At 45.1% G+C, this 22,422-nt stretch overlaps 4 protein-coding genes across 4 annotated transcripts; 2 read left to right on the top strand and 2 right to left on the bottom strand.

The window, feature by feature from the left end:
- Positions 1-5,538: 5,538 nt before the first annotated feature.
- PtA15_15A346 (uncharacterized protein) lies at positions 5,539-11,227 on the bottom strand (the record flags this gene model as incomplete). The annotated part of the gene is made up of 9 exons (XM_053163543.1): positions 5,539-5,649; positions 5,739-5,860; positions 5,954-6,027; positions 6,110-6,243; positions 6,317-8,477; positions 8,581-10,448; positions 10,538-10,695; positions 10,784-11,099; positions 11,210-11,227. 9 exons carry the CDS (start codon positions 11,225-11,227, stop codon positions 5,539-5,541), a joined length of 4,962 nt encoding a protein of 1,653 aa, XP_053027508.1.
- A 1,693-nt stretch (positions 11,228-12,920) lies between these two features.
- PtA15_15A345 (uncharacterized protein) lies at positions 12,921-13,655 on the top strand (the record flags this gene model as incomplete). Its single annotated transcript, XM_053163542.1, has 1 exon — positions 12,921-13,655. One exon carries the CDS (start codon positions 12,921-12,923, stop codon positions 13,653-13,655), a length of 735 nt encoding a protein of 244 aa, XP_053027507.1.
- Positions 13,656-16,400: 2,745 nt separating this feature from the next.
- Positions 16,401-17,706, top strand: PtA15_15A344 (uncharacterized protein; the record flags this gene model as incomplete). Its single annotated transcript, XM_053163541.1, has 3 exons — positions 16,401-16,533; positions 17,113-17,178; positions 17,258-17,706. 3 exons carry the CDS (start codon positions 16,401-16,403, stop codon positions 17,704-17,706), a joined length of 648 nt encoding a protein of 215 aa, XP_053027506.1.
- Positions 17,707-20,810: 3,104 nt separating this feature from the next.
- On the bottom strand, positions 20,811-22,059 carry PtA15_15A343 (uncharacterized protein; the record flags this gene model as incomplete). Its single annotated transcript, XM_053163540.1, has 4 exons — positions 20,811-21,056; positions 21,146-21,353; positions 21,465-21,901; positions 22,039-22,059. The coding sequence occupies 4 exons, from the start codon at positions 22,057-22,059 to the stop codon at positions 20,811-20,813; spliced, it is 912 nt and encodes a 303-aa protein (XP_053027505.1).
- Positions 22,060-22,422: the final 363 nt, after the last annotated feature.

Below are 22,422 nucleotides of genomic sequence, written 5' to 3'. Positions count from 1 at the left end.
AGACATTGATGTTAGTATTCATGTATTTCAGCTCTCTTTTTTCATTTCCCCATCATTAGTGTACATTCCCAGTGAAGATTAGAATAGCTTTATTTTTTTCATCACATTGAATGCCTTCCCTTCAAGTCTGGGAGCCTCCCAGATCTCAATTTACACACCCAAACTCTTAATTTTCAGTAAACAGGAAAATGTTTTCATCAGCATGTAGTTCATTGCTTTCATGTGCACTGTTTTTTGTTTTTGGTAGGTGTCTTAATTTAAAAGTTAGAGGGGCATCAAGTTTGTATGGAATTTATTCAACAGCATATATATTTATGGTGTTCAAAGTTGGTTTGCATAATTTTATGCATGCATAAATCATAAAATCATAAAAATATTTTGGTGAGGAAATTTTGTATTACATAATCAGACAGTCATATACCCTGCAAAAAAGATTTTATCATTTTATCATTTATGCATGCATAAAATTATGCAAACCAACTTTGAACACCATAATTGATGGCTTTCAATCAAGTAAAAACAATGATAGCAATTATATTACTTACTTTGATAATTCTCATCCTAACTTTCAGGGTAGTTTTTTCCCATTTTCCACCTTTGTTTACTGGATGCTCCTTCAAGAACACTTCAGAATTCCCCTTCTTAGACCTTGAAATCTTCCTTAAAAATCAGTTGCTGCAATACTATCACTTCTGGCATTATCCAATCATCTTTAAAGCCAAGTGGTAGCATAAATACATGAGCTGCTTTTCTCCAGTCATTTGGATTGTATATCAATCCATTCAATATTGAGGATTTTCAGGTTAAAAACCTTCTGTATGCAGCTTGAACACTATAGAAGAGCAGCTTAAGATTATTCTTGCCTTGTCAACCTTTCAGCACCGTGATAGTACTTGGCTAATTACTGAATTATGCCAAATTTTCATACACAAATATGAAAAGTAAGGAGGATTTGCTTAAAGTTCAACCAGCAGGTGACCAAAGATGTGAGTGAGTTGGCTTTTGAAGGCTGGTTTCAGTTACAATCAAAATTGTGTAACACTAGACCTCCAAGCTGCAGGTACATAGTGGGTTATTTTTTAAGCCTACAGGAGCTACACTGCTGCCAAATTGGTCTTCTGTTAACATTCACTAATTCTCAAACACTACTAATGGAACCCTCAGTAAGAAAAATGAGGGGAGGGGGGGCTACTGCCACTAGTAGCACTACCAGTGCTATTTGCAACCTAGAATAGCAGATAGCACTCTTGAATTAGGGGATAGCACCATTAGCTTAGCATATAACCCACTTTGGTACTAACCACTAATGACAGTGTGGTGTGAGCTGTAGGCCACTACCAGACCACTACAATATCAGATAGCAGCCACTAACATTGATTGTGGCAGCCCACCACTGCTGCAAGGCATTTTCAAAGAAGAGTGAAGTTATTAATAAAAGTACAAGTTTATTGCATTTGAACAGGAAGTGTTTTCATTGCAAAAGGGCATCTTGAAGTTATGATTGGAATGCTGGGAGAAGGTCAAAATGCTACAAGGGTGTATATCTTGATGATGTTTTTTATGTTTGAAAACAGATTCAGCCAGAGGATTTACAAAAGCACAACTTCCATTTTATTCACCTCTTTCTTTCAAGGGTAGTGAACATTAATGGAAATCAAATACAGTTTTCACCTGAGATGGGCAGTGGAAGTATATAAGTGAAAACTTAACATTGTATTCTACAGCTGTTTGCAGTTTATTGCAATTCCAGGTTAACTGTTATACCATGTATCCACTAGAAATCCAGTTGTAGCATGGGACTTAATGCATAGATACATAAATTTAGGTTCCTAAAAGTTACAGCATACTGACATATGTCATGAAAAAGTAAAATATTGTTTTCAGGGACAGTCAAATATCTGCATATTTACCTGCAAGTAAGATGTTTCTGGCAGCATGCCACAATCTGATAAGTGTTTATGTTTTTAAATTTCAGGCCCCTAATTATACTTTTGCAGTGCTGGATACACAATTCATATATCCAGATTCATACTGATTTGAAAACTTGTTCAAAAAGACAGTCAACATCTGAAACATTTTTCCATTTTTCCAGTGAAGATGGTCAATGCAAACCTAATTCAAGCCTGTTGCTGCGAGATTGCTTCCACCTTTTATTAAAATTAATTAGCTCTGAATTCACATCTTTTCAACCCTTGGTGCTTCTCAGTTCACACCTTATTCCCGAGCAACACAAATATAATGCAACAAAGGATTGGTCACTTGGAGGTGATTTTGTTATTGACTATCAAATGCAAGGGCATGGAAGAATTGCCTCATGATTATCAGTCATTCTTTGGCTTTGAGGTCCCTGAGTTGTGCAAAATGGATGATTTAATTTCATCTGTTTACCCAGAGATTGAATATTCTTATCCCAACCTGAATCCCACTCCCAGTACATTTGAAAACCAAATCTGCCCTGAGGATCATGCAGAATTTCCATATCTTAATTCCGAATTGCTTGCAATTCCCAAGAATACTGATGAAATTTTTCCACCTATCCAGTGGAAGCACAAAGAAAATCAACCAAGTGTCAATCTAGCTGGTGAAAGTCATTTTTTATCAGGTAGTCTTCTTAACTCAGTGGCAATAGCATCAACAAGCCCACCAGAAAATACAAATTCCCATGTTCCACTGGGATCAATTGTATCAAATACTGGTCCTACCAATTTTCAAGAAAAATCCAAGCAGAAAAGACAAACTTTGACTGCCAGGAAGAAATCATTCAAGAAGACTGCTTGTTCAAAGCCTGATAATTCTGTTTCTGAGCTTCAAGAAAGGCCTTTATATCCAGCTGTAAAAACCTCAGGAGATTCCATGCTTACTGCAAGACCATCTATCTTTCCATCCTCAATTATCATGAATCCAGAAATTGGAAAGCCAATATGGAATTATTTAATAAAAGATGAGCTAGGAAATGCCAAGGGTCCATTAGTTTTTTGGTCCACATCCGGGGGCAATAAGGATTACACTATACAATTCCCATACAAAATTATGAGCACTGAGAAGTGTCTGACTGGTAAATTTCCAACAGTTAAGAAGGTTAAATTTGAAAAACTAGTCTTTGATGGGACAGCCTTCACCAATCATGAATCATTCAATCCCAACTTACAACCCAACATTCTAAACCTAATTGAAAAAATTTCAAAAAGAGGGCCCGCATGTGGTGAACTGAGGATGACAAAAGAACAGTTCAGTATGTATCACACTGATGTTAATTTTATTGCCTTAAATACAGTTCCAATTCCTAATCTTAGATTGGATGATAAAGTCAAGAAGGTTGTATCAAAACATTCATCCATTTCCAGAAATCCTTTCTACAACAAAGGAAGGAAAAGAGTTCTGTTTGCACAAGATTCTCTAATGGAAAAATCAGAGCTTTGGGTTAACCATTGGAGCCATAAATTAAGATGGAATCCTCAATATCTTACTCACAAATTTAAGCTGATTGAACCATACAAGATGAAGAAGACAGTGATTACCTTCCTATTTTACATTGAGATGATTGAAACCATTTTACCTAGATCAGCAGCAGAAAGAGAGCAGTCAAAGATGGGCATAGAACTAGAGGAGGCTTTTGTGGTTTTGGAAGCCCTCTTCAATCCATACAATAATGCTGATAATTGGAAGGAGAAGAGAGGATATATATTTGAAAGAATTGCCATTAGGAAAGTTTTTCAAGATTTACTTCCAGCCTTTTGGAATATGATAGAGTTTTGGGTGGGTACATTTAGGAAGGACTTGGTTCATGTCACTTTTATCCAAAACCCATCCATTTCTTCTATGGTTAAGTCTTTCTTCAATACAATTTTCTTTTGTTCAATTGAAGCGCTTAGCAGTAGGCTTGAGAAACAAAGCTAAAGTGTTTCAGAAGATCAGGTAATATTATGTTTTCCTTAAAATTTTACAAATTTTGTAGAAGAATCCTCTTGATCAATAAATTTTCTTAGAATAATCAAAGGATGTGCTTTCCAGTGTGTGGTCAGTGCAAAAATGCAAGTATGGCAATCAATTATGGTGTTCAAAGTTGGTTTGCATAATTTTATGCATGCATAAATCATAAATCTTTCCTTTGAATTACAATTTTCTCCAAGAAGAAAATTAAATTTATATTCCTGCTCAATTCACTCACCAGGGGCTGGGGCCCCTTCTAAGTTCTCCAAAGCCAACTGTACTCCTTGCTCTCAATTCCGTGTTGAAAAAAATATGATAATTTCTCATTGAGCCCACCTTATTTCTTCTACTCCAGAGGTTCTAAGTGTGAATAACAGTCAGAAATACAGTTTATGGATGTGTTACTATCCCACCAAAGAAGAAAACCTCGGAAATTCTCCAGATGCCAAATTCATTCTATCCACCACATTTCTCAAGGATGGGTATGAGGGTATACTATGGCCAAGCTGTCATAATATCATCACTCATGAATACTGAAGCCACTGTCTTCCGGGTATCACTGTTTATGTAAGTGAATCTGGTCAAATCCAAATGTGTGACTGCAACAGCGAGCACAGCCACTGAGAATGAAAACCCCTTTGCCTTGTGTTGTTGCCAAGGGGAGTGGAAGAATCATTCAGTTTTCAGGATTTGTTCAAGCTAATTTTACATTGTCTATTTTTTTTTTGGCTTAAAATTAGTCAACCTCTCAAGAAGAGACAAGCAAGTAAAGCCCTAGAGCTAAGTTGAGGTAGGAAAAAGTAACTGAATGAAAGAAATGACAAATAAAGTTGGGTCCCCTTTCTGTCTTTATTTTGGCAAGACCATAGCGCGACATTCAAGTGAACAAAGTAAACTAGAGAAGAAATGAGGAGAAAATAATAGTAGGCGAGGATGAAGAGATTGAAAAAGAGCAGAGCACTGAGAGGACAGAAGAAGAAAAAGGACAAGAGGATGTGAGCTCGGAAAAAGGACAACTACCGACAGGACCAACTTCACCAAACCCAAATTATCTTTACAAAACGAGGAACCGGTTTATAATGTTTCTATGTAGGAGGTCATCTTCAAGAACTTTAAAGCAACCACATCATAGTAAAGGCTGACCAACAAGAACTTTGGTGGAGAAAACGAATGTGGTGAACAGAAATCAACCCGTGGAAGTAATGAATGCATCAGATAACGAAGTAAATACAACACGCGAATTTTGTCTTTTTTGTACGTATTTCCTTTTTTTTCTCCTTTGTAAAGTTACTTTCGGGGGGAGGGGGGGAGGATAGTATGAAAAATGATGGACATAGTTTGTAGAAGGCAGATGGCCATTTAACTCAATGAAGGATGCGAATAGAAACTGTGTAGAGCACAAGGGAATGGAAGAGACCCAAAGTAAAGACAACTAACGAAATAAAAAATCGAGAAAAGGGGGAAGAAAAGGTTGAGGAACCATACATGAGCGATTGAGCGGACACAACACATGATAGTAAGGACTGACTGAGTAAAAGATATATATAGATGATAAAGACAGATAGGATCTATGTATTTGTGTATGGGATGGTTGATATCTACAGCGGTTTATTCAATTAATGGCTTGATAGCCAAGCACCATTCAGCCAAGTCTTTCGGATTCAAACATTCTAAAAAATACGAATTTGTTGAAGAGTAAATCGCAAAGATGTTCTTCCTCTATAACAATGGTAAATTTTCACGAGCAAAAGGGTGGTCAGTTGGATCATCAAAGAAAGAAATGGTCGAATGTGTGCGAGAAACCTTACATTCAACATGAGTTCCATCTCGGGATTCGAGTCGATATGCACATTGAGAAGGTTGATCACTCCGAGCTCTTCTACTTCGTCATTCTTCTCATAAATGTACAAGTATGGCCGCTTCAACACAACTGAAAACAAAGCCGAAAACAAGCAAGAGATGGGAAGGATCAGAGGATAAGTATGTGAAGAAGAGATTGTCTTGTTTATCAAGTGAGACTGACACCATCGATTGACCCAATCATCTCTTGTCGGATCCCTCAAGACGTTCAGCTTGCCCTTCCTGATCGCATTTTCACTAACCAAACCAAATCAGAAAAATACATTTCGTTATTATGTGCGCTGTGAGATGCGAGGGTAGAAAGGGCAGCGGGACATACTGCTTGGGTATCAGTTTCACTTCCGCCTTCAGTCTCCGATTCTTTTGTAACTCAAATGTCTGTTTTGTTGCCGACGAACTTTCGATTGGTTGCTGATTGACCGCTAGAACTTGCGGTTCCTCAAGGAATTTCATCTGCACATGGACCCAGTTAGCAAACCCCAACAAAGGTGTCAATGATCAAAGAAAGGCTTTTGTTTTGACTTACCATGCCTTTGGGACCAAAACGCTTCTGCCACAATTCTAAGCTTTTCCCGATCTTGAAGAGATCTCCAGCGCCCGACTCTCGATTCCGGGGGCCATCTTGGTCATTAGATTTGGAGCTGAGCGGAGCGGTGATGGCTTTGATTCCATCAACTTCACATTTGAGTAAGATCGAATCGCGAAAATTGATCCATTCAGTCAACAATCCAAGCCCACGAGATTTCCATCCTTTCAGCTTTTCTTCACCATGAACGATTTGATTGACCGTACTCAGCCTCCACAGTTCGTCTACTTTACTGATCATCAGAGGCTTCAGCTTGATCGAAAATAGGTAATTCATTTGCCGGAGCCTTCTCTCTATTCGGAGTAAGCTTAAGATTCCTTCTCCAACTCGTTGATCGCGTCCTTTGACTACCATTCCGATGTCTGTTCGGAACTTGATCGGTTCAACGCAGTTCTTCGCTTCGACTTCCCATCTGAGTTCAACTAATACCCGCTGTTCACTTTGGGTGACTCGATCCAAATAGTTTGATTCATGGCCACCGGCGTCCCAATTACCGACGTAATCCATCCACGAGGTTCCATCTGCCTCAAAATGAACGACGGGCTTCTTTGAGGCCTTGATGCTGACCCATCTGTCCACCTTCGAGCTGTGTATCCGACCCTGTCCATCGAGTAACCTGACATTACCCATCTCTACCTTCTCCATCCGCTGCCAGCCAAACTGACGACCGGAGTTATGAGTCAGCCTGATGGCAAGTTTTCGTTGTAGCCCCTGTCTGAGGTAAAAAACTCCCGGATCGAGCGCATTCTGAGAGATAATCATCGTTGACTGATAGTCCCCAAGAGCAGTCAGTTCAAGCATCTTGATCGCACTAGTCACGTCATGCATCTGTTCAACAACAAATTCGGTCTCGGGTTGTCTCATTCGAACGATCGAAGTGGCCGATAACTTATCTGGATTGTGAGCTGCTGGGAAACCAGAGTCGGACTGGGGACTCATCAGTTCCGAGCGACCGCTGTTTTCTTCTGGTACCTTTTTCTCTTCAGCCTTCTTCTCATCCTGACGTTCCAATCGATCCAAGTAACTTGGCATCAGCTGGCCGAAGAACTCGATCGGCGCACAGCCACGAGCCAGATGGATCTTGGTTTGTGGGGTCATGATTACCGAGATAGTCTGTTTCAAGACCATCTCCTTCTGGTCGCATGGCAAGTCAAATGCTTTGGAGCTCCATACATGATCCTCGGTACCATGCTTGAGTACGCCCGTTATGGAGGATGCTCGGAACTGACAGTGCACTGACGAAAAGTCCCTCGAAGTTAATCCGGCCACTTCATCAATGATGATTTCGAGAGTGATTTTGGCATCGTCGACAAATGGACACAGGCTTTCAGTCACGGCAGGCTGGATAGTTCCATTGGGCGAGTTGAGCAGAATGCCCGTTCGGGCTGGCGGTGCGATACCGATAGTTCGGATTTGAATGCGACAAGTGCCAATAGAGGCCAAGGTATAGGGACTGCAAAGTGTCAACGTAGTTTTGATTGGCGTGTTGCGGTATATTGGGCCGAGAGGTATGAACGCGTGGGCAATGAAAGAATATAAGGGTGGCGACGGGTCATAGAAAGGATCTTCCCAATTGAAATGCTGAGAGAATTCGGGCTTGTCGATGAAGTTGAAGAGGTTCCGCATCTGGCTCACCCTCGTCTCGAGCTTGTCGAGAGACCACAGATAAACCGATCTATGACGTTTGTCAAGAACCTTCACACCAATACAGGGTCTGTTGGATCGATCGCTCAACTCTGGATCCGACACGTCGTCAAATTCGCTGAGTCCCTTGATCGATTCTAGTGCCGACGTGGTAAGCTCGAGGGGTGATCGGTCTACGATGATAAACTGGTAAGTAACCATTTTATTCAGCTCCCGACTGATCACGTTGGCTTCCTTGAGGATCACAGCTTTTCTCAACAGCTTTTCGGCAATCTTCACCCGGTTCAGCTGTTTCCACCGTTTGATCGAAATTCGAGCCAGATGTCTTTCTTCTGGAGTCCAATCTTCAAGCTCAAATGCAGCATCCAAGCCATCCTGGTTGAATTGCATACTCTTCGTCCTCAGCTTCTTCACCTTCTTTTGGAACATTTGTTTCTGGACCTCTAATTTTTGTTCCCTGTGCAAAATGGAAACCCATAACAGATATGAGTACACGTTATAATGTGTGATAATTTGTGATGTGGTTTGGAACTGAAGGTGGGATCCACTGAAAGACTTACATTTCTTCCTTCAGTTCTTTCATTTGGTTTTCCACCTGCTCTTTCTCCAGCCTCAAGTGTTCGGTTTCGAAAGCTCCGTTTGATGTAAGATCACTGGGGCTGCGTTTCATTTGGCTTGCTTGCTCGGGGATCGTTAGCTCCAGGTCATTGAAAATCGATCCAGCAATACTCGTATCGTCTGTGACGAACGTACTGCCGGAAGGTGGTCGATGAGAGGCAGACAGAATGTCCTCTTCTTCGCTGATGTATGACATCCTGCTCTCTCGCCCGCTGGCGCTAGTACCAACTTTCCGCTGCATGCGCAGCCTGACCACATCATCAAACAGTTTCTCGAATTCCGCCTCATCCATTTCATCAAGATTAACTTCAGTGCCATTCAGCTTGGAGATCACGGCTTCTCGTCGAGCGTAATGATAATCTTGTGGGTCGATGACCGAGTTAGAAGTGGGGGTATCGGGCCGGTGCAGGGGCGAAGCTGAGCCATTTGGATCATTGGCAAAATCACGTGGTGATCGAAGCTCGTTTCCAGTTTCATTAGTTGTATTAACCTTTTCTCGATGTTTACGGACCTCCTCTGGGTGATTGAAACGGAAGATGTGATAATCTCCCAAGATGACTCGATAACCTGATCGAAGCTTTCTTGGTTTATCTGGGCTTAGACGTTGGCCGTTGACCATGGTGGGTGCGTTTGGATGAGAAAACAGCTCGACTGTACCCGTCTCCTTATCAGATTCGAAGTGGCAGTGTTGAGCGAGAATATTACGACCACTGAGTCGAATGTCACATGGCTCTGTAGTTTCGGTGTTCCCCACGGTAGTTGTGCCAGGCTTGATCTGGTAGATGAGACATTCCGACATCAAGGGATCCTCGTTCAGGTTGACTAGATGGGGCATCCTCTTGGGTGTATAGACCCCAACGTTGTTCTTCTCGATGGTGATGCCAAGTTCTTCCAATGCTTGCTCTCGTTCTTTCTGGACGACCTCTGTGTTTTTCAATTTCTCTTCCCAGGTCTGAGCAACTTCGTTCATAAGTTTCTCCGATTGCTCCAGTTGCTCCTGAAGGGCGGCTTTGGTGACGGTTTTGATCTCTCCGCTCTTGGTTTGATATTTGACGATCTGTTTGTCGGGCGGTAGACTGACGTCATAGGTATCTTCGCTATGACCCCCCATCATCCGAGAACGCAAAGTGTCAAGTTCTTCCTTCAATTCCCGGATCAGTTTGGCATTGGGGTCCTCATTCACAACTGCCTTGTTCTTGATTTTCTTGGCTTGATCCGCATATCGTAAGGTGGAAAGAGTCTCTTCGTAATCGGCCGGACTGATGGCAGCAATCATTGCGGTTTTCGAGTTACCCCCGAGACTGTCTTTCAACAGCCAGGTCAATACCGAATCTCGATAGGGAACATGCTCCTCTGCCTTCTTCTTTTTTCCAGGACCGGACGATCCACCGGCAGTAGCAAGGGCTGAGATGACCTTTCCGAGCGTGGTGAGAGATTTGTTGATCTGAGCACCCTCTTTGAGTCTCACACCGGTAGCACCAGTACTGTTAGCCCGCTCCGAGCCAGCAAGATCGACCAAACTGATTCTTGAGACTTTCTCGCCCTCCATACCGGTCGTCGCATCTTTTCTTCGCTGAGTCAGTAAGAGTGTAAAGACCGAATGAGAACGGGATGACGTTTCGTTCATGTTTGTCGCCGCAACCGTTCGCGCTTTGTTGCCCTCATCCATTAACGTCTCAACATCGCTGTAAGATTGGACTGCCAGCTTTGATAGATCTTCGACGTAGGGACCTAAGCTGGGATGCTCTCGGACTCTAAGGTTGCCCTTGTTCTTTGGGTTCAGCAGATCACGGACACGCTCGTTGTAGATCTAGAAATTTTGATTACCAATGAGCGTCAGTGCGAGTTTAGCATGTTTTATGTGAGCTTGAAAATCGAGATGATGATCCATTAACTTACTTCCATAAACGAAACTTCAACTGTGTAGCATACTGCTGGATCCGTTACCGTCTTTTCTTGAATTCGATCGAACAGGGCTGAACAGGTCAATGGGATGATTCCACGATCTTGACCATAGCCCATCATGGAGTACGACTTTCCGGAACCAGTTTGACCATCTATGGAAGATTTCCAACGGATTATCGAGTGCATCAGTGTCTGCCAAGACGATTGTAGAGGAGATGAGAGAAAGAAAGAGCGACGAACAAGCAAAAATGCAAGAATTGTATCCTTCAAAACTGTTGTTCAGTAAATCGACTCCAAGATCTTCGTATAAGGTCTGCTGAGAAGCATAACCAGGTTCATCCTTAGGACATGCCGACCAGTAACTGTGATCGAAAGCGAAGCTCTTGGTCTCCTTGTCAGTTGCCGATGATTTCGATTTCGCTTTGGGATCGGCAACAGAGTCGGTATCGGTCGCGGGCGGATCTAGAAATGTATGCGTTCCAGCTTCCATTCGGATCAAGCATTTCGCTCCCCTCGCTATCTCTCTCGAGTTCAGTGGCCGACACCTTACCACGACCTAGATGACACCACATTCATTGCGTCCAGGCAAAGAGAAAGAACAAGAAAAAAAAGTCAGTTTCTGATGCCTCCTTCGGACGCGAGTGAGGAGGATAAAGCGAACTCTACCTTGATATTTCCTGACATGATCTTGACTGTCTTCTAATTCCGCGAGTGCTAGCTAGATTCGTTTTCTTTTCTTTCCACTTTCAAGAAGAGCATGAACCTCGAAAGAACAAAACGGCCGTAGTTGGAGACGAGAGGTAAACAGGCGCTATGTAGCGGAGTGGGAGTGATGATGGATGTCGTATTGCGAAGGGCTAGGACGGCGAGCCAAGGCGAGAGTATACGAGGAGTGCCGTTATGAAATCTGTTCTGTTGTGAATGCAGGAAATGGGGATTGAAAGTAGGTTTCGAGTACTGATGAGCAGGTCTTTCTGATTGGGCTTTGAGTCGTTTTCGTTTGCTGTAGCTTGGTGTCTACTGGGTCGGACGTTCTACAGTTCTCGAGTCGAGTTGGTTGTGTTTGGCATTGAGGTGGGGGAGTCTTCTCAGTATTTCATCCTATGGGCCACCCGATCGGTTCTCCTCTGATGGTGGTGGAAGTATGTAGTTGAAGGCGAGGTGGATGGGTGGTCACTGGAGTGGAGCTGAGTGGGAGGTCTTCAGTCGAAATAAGGTTTGCTGGGTGTCACTGGCCCATTCGAGTCTCAGGCCGATCAGACGCGCCTACCACTGCTGAAACTTCTCTCATGAATGCCTCCAGCTTCAAGCAGGATGACCACACCACCGCATCACCGGAGTCTGAGAGTATAAGAGCACGATCTGTTTCATATTTCTTCGCTGGAGCGTGCCATCCCTGCCAGTAAAACATCAGTTCCAATCCCTCGAGTTTGGAACAAAAAATAGAAAATTATGTAAATACAACAAAGGAACCACACACGTATGTACAGGATCCCCTTGGAACTAGCTGGAAAATTATGATTGTATCGCCGACGCCCGAGATAGAATTAATAAATAATTCCATGCAAAATTATTGTGAGCAGAAGGTGCTGGTGATGGCTCAGGGTGATGTGCTCGACGGAAAAGGAATACTGAGAGATGTTCTGACTCGCTGCCGTGCTCCATCCCTCCGGGGCCCAATGCAGAAGAAAGCGTGAATATTTTGGGGTACACAAACTGATCATTGCAATCCTATCTTTAAGACCTGTTGTTTCTGCACAATCATTATCGCACTTCAACCCTGAACTGTATTGACATCATGCATCTCTGATCGCCCGCAACTGGCATCATGAAAGCTTCACATTTTTTCCATCGCGAACCAACGCGTGGCTGGGCAAAGTCTTGTGATATTCCGGCTATAAGCTCAAAACTATGCCCCAAAGGCTGGGGAACAAGGAGAAAAATTTGTGTAATGTTACAATTTCGGTGGATGGTAGATGCTGCTGCTGCACCATCGCTGAGCAGGAAGGAGCTCCACAAACTGAACACTTTCCACTGAACACAACTTAAAGCGACGAAATGCAAATAATCAGTTCACGGCTGCTTTTGTCCAGCTCCAATTGCATTGCACACCTTATCATTTGCTGCTTTTCGCCAGCGCCACCGAAGCGAATGCTGAAATGCTTGCTTAGAATCCAAATGAAATGGTTTGGAATGCATGCTACCTCCGCTTGAATCCTTTCATCTTGAGTACTACTTAAGCTCCTCTCTTGTAGCCGCCAAATGACCAACTCATAGCACTCCTACAACAATCTTCTGGCGCACTCTTGCTTCCCAAACACACCTTTCCCCAGCTTGAACTTTCACCGAACTAGAAGAACTCAAGAGCCTGCCTCAGATGGGCCATGATCAACCTAGAACTCGGACCAGAAGCGCGTCGACCGGATCCCTCCCGGCGCTCGGTCGCCGGCTGAGCAGCGGGTCTATCAAAGCAGTCAAATGGATTGGCAAGCAATTCAAGAACAAGAAGCCCACCGACGACTCCGATTCTGACGAGCTATGGGGGACCTCCCGCGAGATCCCGGCGACAGAAGCCGGCACACCAACCGGGGAGGGCGATCAGCTTGTTGCACAATCCACCTTGGAGCATCGCGCCCGACGGGAGATCCTAGAAAGGCACTGGCAAGATTTCTACTCATTTGACTGTAACGCCGTCAAGATTGCAAACAAACCCAACCCAGCCGAAGGTAGCACCAGACCCTTGACTTCTCTGGCACGAGGTAGGAGGCGCCTAGTGTCCCAGCACTCATCCAATGGCCCTAAACACACCCTCGGTCATTCATTAAATGCCTCTATAGACTGCCTACCTCCACGGGTGCCCCACAGCGCTCTGAGAATGCGCTCCATGGAAAGAGAACATGTCATCTCCGCCCTACCTAGACCTAGGCCACCTCCCACCAGGCCTTTGCCTCCCCCACCCGTTGCCCTCTACTCCATTCCTCCCACTCGCCCCCTCAATATTTCGCAAAAATCTTCCTCCAGGTCGGAAACCCCTTCCCAGCTTTCTGATGCTCCACCCCGAACATCAGATTATGGTAAGAATTCTCGTTGGACCAAGCTTTATGACCAGTGAGCATGGGCCTAGCTGAGATCTTTTGAGTCCCAAACTTGTTTAATCTTGACGCTTTTGTCTACGTACAACTTTATAGAGAATTTAGAACCTCTTTCTTCATTTCATGTATCTATCATGGGATTTATTCACATTGATATGTATCCAGATCTCTGCCGAGTTGTTTTGCCCCCTATTTTAGCAAGGAATCTTGTACAACCTTAAAATTTTTGCTCTTGCTGAAATTTAGAATCTTTCTTCGCGTTATTTTCAAGGAACACTTCTCAGCATCCTTCTCAGCATCCATTCCTGTCGAAGCCAACTCTCAAGAAGAAACCAGATGGGAATAATCAGAGATAGAAACTGCGTCGCAAATCATGTTTGAATCATGATTCATCGCAACCTCCGGTAGGATCAAAGTACTCCTAGTTCTGATTCTGTCGAGCTACTCGTGAACCGAGGTACATATAGCTGCTTGACTGGTCAGGCAGTTCAACTGGTCACTGCTTGAACAAAATGTTCCGAGCCGTTGCAACTGGCAGATAAAAGGATTTGGACTGTTTGAATGAAGTTTTTGAGCTTCATGGTATAGGTCTATCGGAAATTTTGCTGGCCATTGTGATCAACAATTAAGAGAGCATTCAAACGAAGAATCAAACCGGCTGTGTTCGTATGTTTGGCGCCCAAAGAACACCGACCGCGGCTCGCGGGGTGTGGGCGCCCTCCCCTCCTCCGGAGACGCTTCGCGCCTCCTCGGAGAGCCTTCAAGCTCTAGTTGACTCGAAGGAATAGTAAATACACTGTGGGCTTAACAATGTCCCTCGAACAGAGGGTCCGGAGCACCCCGCGTAGAGGCGCTGCGTCCACCATCAGTCGGGAGCAGCGAAAACGGTTCGCAGTGTGTACGTCGAAGCAATCGGTTCTCTTAAACAGGGAGTTGCTGCAAAGACAAAATGGACTCCCGTTCGATGAACACAGCTCTACATCATAGCTGAATCACCTTGACATTCTGCGCTGCTGTTGGGAAAAGTTACATGGAAAGTGTTACATATTTATGTATGTATGTATTACACCCCGAGAGATAAACAAAGGACGGAGTGTGGCCTGGGCCCTGCGATCGCCATCAGGACTCCTGATGGCCATGGCAGGTTGGACGTTGCGGATCGGTCGATGGTGTGTTGAGACTGTAGAATAACCAAATAGCTGACATCAGCCGTGGATCAGATGGAATAAGGACGTTAAGATAACCCACTAGGCAAAGGTTCCCGCGGGGACGCCGCTCACGATCTCAAGACGCTTTGATAAGTTAGGTTGAACACTTGTAGCCTATCCCTTGAAGGGGAGCACACCAACAAAGGCGAGATCGAAGAGGGTTTGACCAGTGCGTCAGGAGGCCTCTTAACCATCATCGGGCTCGAAAACTTCGGTTTTTCTTCGCCACTATGCCGTTCGGAAGGCCAGAGCCAGGAGACAATCCAGTTCGACACAATAAATTGGGGATTCAACCTGTTCAAATGTTAGCATCTACGTAGATAGGACAATATGGAAATGTATTTAAGTGAACCGAACGTGTCTATCTTTTAGTAATAATGCACACTTTGTTCGACCAAAGAATGTGAGATGATGGTATATAAATAGATAGGACACTGTTATAATTTCATTGAACCGGATGTGTCGATTGTTTACATGTTGAAGCTTCACGCCTTCCGGAGAGCTGGGGCTGTAGTCATCCCTGAGCATCCCTGGTACTGCCAACTGGCAGCTTACTGGAGTGGATAGCCATCGCAAGAGGCATACTCTGCTCAGTCAACGACTATGAGCAACCTGCTGATGTCCACTCCAATTGACTGGGGGTATAGGGGAGTTCCGATTGCTTCGGACATCAATGGATTTGGATAGTAAATCCGAATAACTACATAAAATTGCAGGTCATCAAGGGGTTCGTGGCACCACTTCATCACTTCACAGCCTGGTCAGTGGTCTACTATTCAAAGTTAAATTACAGGCCGAACTTCCTCGTGAGCTTAAAGCTATGTAATGACGCCCTTTGAGTTTTATCCGTCACTTTGTACCCTCCCATAATATCTCTGGGGTACGTGTTATTAACGGAAATTTTGCCATAGCTGATTCAAATTTATAGGTATTTTCCATTAATCAATATTCTTTGGCTGTTCTTGGCGAAGGGCTTCCTATTCCCGGCCGTCTCATCCCATAAATCTACCCTGTCAGCGTTAGCTCAAAGCTGCACACTGGGGCATCTCGACACATCATTGCGCGTTTATACAAGTCACCAGGCTCCAGGGGGTTGAAGCTCAACAGTCATCTAAGGATGCTCATACTCATCTGGAGGGTGTACTCAACAAAACCTCAAAGAAAGGTAGCAACATATGTTCCGAGCTTACGAAGCTGCAGAGAAAAAAGGCTCCAGAGAGAGAAAAAAACAGGAACGTGAGGAGCTTTCGTCAACGTTCAGGCCGAATGAGGACTCGCTCCAAGACATTGTGCAATCCTCAACTCTCCGTCAGCGATACAAACAGTAGTAGATATATAGATCGCAAAATTGAACACTGCACAACAAGCAATCGTCTGGGGTGAGTAGCTTGCGTTTTTGCTTTCATTCCGTCTAGCTTCTTGGCACCCATCAATCAGGATAAAAGCCGGCGCCTTCGCCCCTTTCCTTTCGCAACCCATTCTGCCAGAAATAATTTTCTCTATTCATTTCTCTTTGGCCCTCATCAGCTAGCCTTAATTAGTTAACCCTTATAAGCAATGTCCAATAATCCCGCTGCTGAGCACCCGGCTCAGTCAGACAAACCACCCACTGCACAATCCGCTATGGCCGTCGAAGATCTAACGTCCCCAAATACTCCATCAGCGCCTCCTAGTCCTACGACCTCTGACAGTAAATCCCTTTGCTCCATATTTCCTACCGCTTTTTATTCATTTCTTCATCATTCCAGATTCCTGATCTGTCAACCGGATGTGTGCTTCCAAAACATATTTATATCAGAATAATATGTTGCGCCATAGGCAAGCTTGCTGTCCAGTATATCAAAAACTTGGACCGTTCTATTCTAATCCAATCACGGGTAGCCCAAAACGTTATATTTGTTTTGCTATTCCAAGCTCGGCTTTATTATATTCCTGCCTTGTTTTCATCTTGACTTACAGCCAGATGTTTGCTTGTGAAACATATTAATATCACGATAATATGTGGCATGATGACAACGCTTGACGCCCAGTATTATAAAAACTTTCGGCCTTCGGCCAATGCCATCACGGGTCGCAACAAATTAAACAGAAAAACTTGCCCCGGGCCAGAGTGCTCAGATGGGCCTTCTTATGAGAAACTTTTCCCGACTCTTTCCAACCTATCCACGCCAATTGTGGAGCTTCTATTTCCTCTTTACCGAAGAGAACAGAAGGATTGAGTGTAGAGTTGAATGAGAATTGGTTTGTTACTTTTTTTTACCGTTTTTAGGTGACACTGCCCGACCCACATTGGATGGGACAACATTGGCCTCCAGCGCATACTCGCGCAGTGAGTGTACGTATGATTGCCATCCTCTGATGATTGAAGAAAAGAATGTAGGAGATGGATTAAAGTGGATTTCTTATGTTTACAGCTAACTTTTCCGACCTCACGGAGGTCCCATGGGATGTTGGATTAAGACGAGCTCTACATCGTTTGGCGATGATGAGAAGTAATAGCTACCCACCACTACCAGCTCCAATTCCGATGGCCGAGGAGCGCCCATCGCCGGGAGCTTCATCAGTTTGGTACAGCACCAACGATGGCGGTCCAGTTTTTGCCACCTTCGATGAAGATGGCCATCCGATCCGGCCGGAAACCCCAACCGAGCGGCCGTTCATTCGCCCTTCACTACCCAGCCCTTGGGGTTCACGACCAGCATCGCGCGAATCATCGACCGAACGTCGCGGGGCGACAACTTACTGTCCATTCGAGATGGAAGAAGACTGGTTGGAAGGTGGTACTGGGTTCACTGTTCCGACTCCCCCTCGCCAAATACCAGAAAATCTCTACCCAGTAAGACGACCAAGACAGGAAATTTAACTTACGTGTCGGGAGGAACTTTTTTTTATTTCAAGTTGTGCTCTTTAGATGAATATATGTTACGCCCGGTGCAAAACCAAAAACATCTCAATACGGTTGATTCAGGTATTCAAACCCCCATAACTTGTAAATTTTAATCGTTCTTAAGGAGGATATCAATAAGAGCTCCTGTTCCTCGTTGGTTTCTTCTTGGTAGTTTCCCACTCGCATCATGTCGCAGGATCACAAATTTGTTCTTTTGATTTATTTGTTGCTCAGTAAGTTCCTTATGGTATGTACACACCTAATTAGTAAGAACGATGAAGTAGTAAACAAATAAAATACAATAGGGAAGGACAACTTGCTGCTACCTAAAATCTTTTCTGTTCCTCAATAAATGCTCCTGTGACCAATAAATCCCCCTGTGAGTTGACCAATTAGGGTGTTCAAAGTTGACTTGCATAAAATCATAACACCATAAAATCATAAAATTCTAAGCTGAAAAAAATATGTTGCACCCAAGCACTCAAATTAGAGCAACATTTCTAGAATGGTACATATGAAATCATCACTTGAAAGTTTTATAATTTTATGATTTTATGCATTGAAAATTTTATGATTTCAACTTTGAACACCCTTAATACATCCTGTGTCTCCGATCTGCCTGTGAGCTTGTGATTGCAGTCCAGATCAAAAATGAAATATCCTAGGCAGCTCTTCTGCGCTTGAAAGAGATATCAATGGTGTGTTTAATCACTGACACCCGATTGGCCTCAAAGCTGGTTTGATTACTTTGGTCAATCTTTTTTTGCTTAATATGAACTATTTTGTTGTAACATTAATGTAAAACCATTATGTCACTAATGATCCATTCAATCAACAATCAGACAGTGTTCAATCCTGTGATGATGTTATCAGTCTGCTTTCAAAGTCTAATTGTAAGAGTAAGGCCTCTCAAATCAATCAGGAAGACTCTTTAGTAGAAAATGTGTGCAATAAAAATCTGCCTATCATGGGCACTCAGATGATTGGGAATTGGCTTGATTCTCCAACTAATAAAGCATTGGCCCAGAAGGTCAAGCCAAACTTCTAAATCAACTGCCAGAATAAATTTGGCTCATTGATCAGAAAAGAATGATTCCAACAATCTTCATTTTCCAGCCAAGAGAAGAAAGTCTCCTGCATTGCAAGAAGAAGCTCAAACCAGCTGGATTGACATCTACCAAGGCCCAAGCTTGCATTGGAAAACCCAACCAATGAAGAAACAATGTCTGATATTCCCTCTACAAATCCAGGGAAAGGGAAACATCAAACCTAAAACTCCCAAAACATCAATCTCAAAAACCATGGACAGATGTTGGAGGGCATCTTGCAAAAAGACAAAATAACAGTATCTGAATGAATCAGTTGAACTTGCATGAATCCCACTTCAAAAAAAGATTTTTTGAGAATGAAGCCCACTTAGACCATTGAAGATAAGGCCACAGGAAAGTTTTTGAAAAGCTGAAAGTTTTGGTTGGTTGCCTCAATCTCCCATAAATTTTTGATTTGTTTTTTCTAACCCCCATAGCTCACTAGAATATGGATGGAAGCATTGGGAGACCAAAAGGAATATGATTGGAACAGAAAATAAAGAAGGAAATTGATTGGACAGCATTGAATTCACAACTATTATTAAAGAAAATGCATCCATTGATAGACTGTTGATGGCAAATAATAATGATGAATTGTGCACATGAGCACGCAAAAGATAGGAAGATAGGGGAGGTTAAGAGAATCTTGTTAGAATTCAATACCTGTTGTTGGCTTTTGAGGATGAGAGGAGGGAATTTTGAAAGAGGAGCTGGGGACTTGATTCTATTCATGACTTCTTGAGGGTGGTCAACAGAAGAATGAGCTCTGACTTGTTGATTTATTACTATGACATCAGAGTACTACTTCAGCTAGAATAACCTGTCACACTTGTGACAGCTACAATACAACTTTAGGAGAGAACTACAAACACTTGAGAATCTACATGTCTCAAACAGAGTAAGAAGTTTTGGACATTAAGAACTACAAGTCTTATAAACTATAATGATTTTATGATAATAAATTTTATAACTAGTTAAAAAGATAATTTCAGACTGAGAGTGACTAGAAATCTAACAAATCTCAATTTGACAAGAAGCCAGGGGGCCAGGATTTGAGTCAAAAATTATGAGGCCAGAAATTGAATGGTAACAAACACTGGTCATCAAAGCTGTTGGTACAAACAATGAATACTGGTCTTCTTCTTCTTCTTTTCAACAGAGCATCATCATCCTGGACTTCAAGTGTTCCAAAGGGATAAACACAATGCACAAACATAGAGAGCCCTGAGGCAGTAATGTCCATTGTCCAGGCACCCATCCCATCCCCATGCTCAAACAACCCCCCCAATGCGAGTACCGCGCTGCTACGATCCCCTGTCGTCAGTGATGGCCATCTGTCCAGTGGGGCTACCTGGGGGTACATATTTCCAATGTCTGTGCTGGAAAGTGATGTGTGTATGTAGGCCGGCCGGAATGGGAGCCAAGAGAGCGCCGGCGGGGCCATCGTCTGGGTGGTCGCTGGCAGGAGCCGGATCAAGGGCGGCGTAAACATGTGTCCGTGGCCTTGGCTGTCCAGTGTCAAGGTCAGAGACGCGATGTACCGATCCGACCCGCTTCTTCGCATCAAGGTCGTCGGCAGCAGTTATGTAATATGTGCACATGGTTTCTGTCCGGGGCCGAGTGACAACGGTTGCAGCAGATCATTTACTGTGCAATCGGCTACATACGGGCTTGGCCTGAAGCAACCGTTTGAGTCCAGTAGCAACCACGTGTCTGGATCTCTCTCCGAACCAGTATGCGACCAGCGTACGTCCTATACACACATCCACACTGTCTGTTTTTCCACCCAACAAGGAGAAAGGCTTGTCCTTATTATTTCCCTAGCTACATAGCCCACACAGTCCTGTCTCCCTCTCTTTTTCTCCCGCCCGAAAAAGAGAGAGAGAGTATGATATATATGGGTTCTGTGTTGGTTTAGTTTTGTAAAAGAAAAACGGATGAACAAGACGAAAGAGAGAAGCGCGGGTATGGAGAGAGAGAGAGAGAGACGTCTCAGCCGACAGCGGCGACGGGTGCGGGGGTACTGAGCTCGGCGGAGGCCGGCTGCTGGGCGGGGTTGTTGGCGAGGAAGGGCTCGATGCGGAGGGATTTCCAGTCGACGAGCCCGGCGGCGGGGCTCTCGAGCTCGTGGTCGTGCGTTTGGACGGCCTTGATGGCGGGCAGGAGGGCGGGATCGAGACGGAAGGAGAGGTGGGGGAGGACGAGGGAGTGGAAGACGGCGATGCTGAGTCTTGCGCCCTGCGGGGACAAAAAAAAAAAAAAAAAAAAAAAAAAGATTGATTGATTGTTTGTTTGTTTGTTCAGTGAGATGTGAGTGGTGGGCTTACGTGTTCGGCCATGACTGCGCCGACGATCGCTTCTACGACGTGTCCCCGGGCCATCCAGAGCCCGGTGCCGTTGAGAGCTTTGGTGGGTGGTGCTTGGGTGGGGGGCGGGGCGAGTTCTCTCCAGCGCATGATCTTCTCGAGTTCCCACTGGTGGCCGACGTACTGGCCGAGGACGAACTTGGTGAGCAGGGCGTCCTCGATCACTTCGCTGGTCGGTCTCCCGCTCCGGTAGTGATGGTGGTGGGGATCGGAGGATGGGGAGGGTGGGGGTGTGGGTGGGCGGGGGGCGTGGAGGAGGAAGTTTGAGAGGGCGAAGTGCATGGCGCGGCGGCCGATGAAGCTCAGCTTGGAGTTGTGTTCGCCGAGGCGCGCAAAGCCGACGCCGCCTGGGGCGTGGTGTTCGAGAGCGTCGAGGGCGTGCTGGGACTTGAGCAGGTTCTTTGAGCTGACGATCCGGCAGGCCAGTTGGTCGGAGAAGGTGAGCGGGTAGAGCAGCTCGTCGAGATGCTGTCTGATCAGCCTGGAGTGGGGGAAGTGCAGGGTGGTGGTGGCGGGGGGGCTTGCTGAGGATGAGGAGGGTGTGGTTCTGGCTGCTCGGAGTAGCTGTGAGGCTGAGTAGTCGTGCTGGGGCTGTTGGTCATGGTCCTGCCTGGGTTCGCTGGCGAGGAGTGCGCCTCGGAATGGCCCTGGCTTGAATGAGGCTGCGATCCGCTTGGGGGCTGCTTGGGGGATCTGGGTTGAGAATCGGCTGAGCTGCTGGGATGTCCGGTTCATGGTGGGTGTTGTTTGTGTGGGGGTGTACCGTGGCTGGTGGTGGGTGTGTGTGTGTGGGTCTGGGCTGGCCCCCCGCGGGGTGTGTGGCCCCCCGCGGGGTGTGTGGCCCCCCTCGGAGCCCCCCCGCCCTCGGCTGGCATGCTGCTCCCCCCTCGGCAGCTGGCTTGCTGCTCCACTGCCCGCTGCTGGTCGACTAGCCCATTCTGGTCTTCTCCCCTCTTTGGCCTGGTGAGTCAGTCTGAAGCAGCCTGTCAGCTTCCCCTCTCTCTCCCTCCCAGAGAACCCAGAAACATACCATGTATCTCCTGGCAACCCACCCGACTGCTCTCTATCGCTCCCCTGACTCATCTCCTCGTTTGCCCTCTCTCCTTTGCTTTGCCTCCAACCCGGCCCATGGATCCTCTCTCAACCTCGCCATCTGGCCTACGTCACACCCTCCCCCCTCCCCCCTCCCCCCTCCCCCCTCCTCCCTCCCCCCGATACCCGCCCCGCTCTGCGATCGA

Source organism: Puccinia triticina, chromosome 15A (genome assembly GCF_026914185.1).
Source record: "Puccinia triticina chromosome 15A, complete sequence".
NCBI classification, from domain to species: Eukaryota; Fungi; Basidiomycota; class Pucciniomycetes; order Pucciniales; family Pucciniaceae; genus Puccinia; species Puccinia triticina.
Note: the sequence above shows the minus strand (reverse complement) of the source record. Positions and strands in the feature narration are given on the sequence as shown.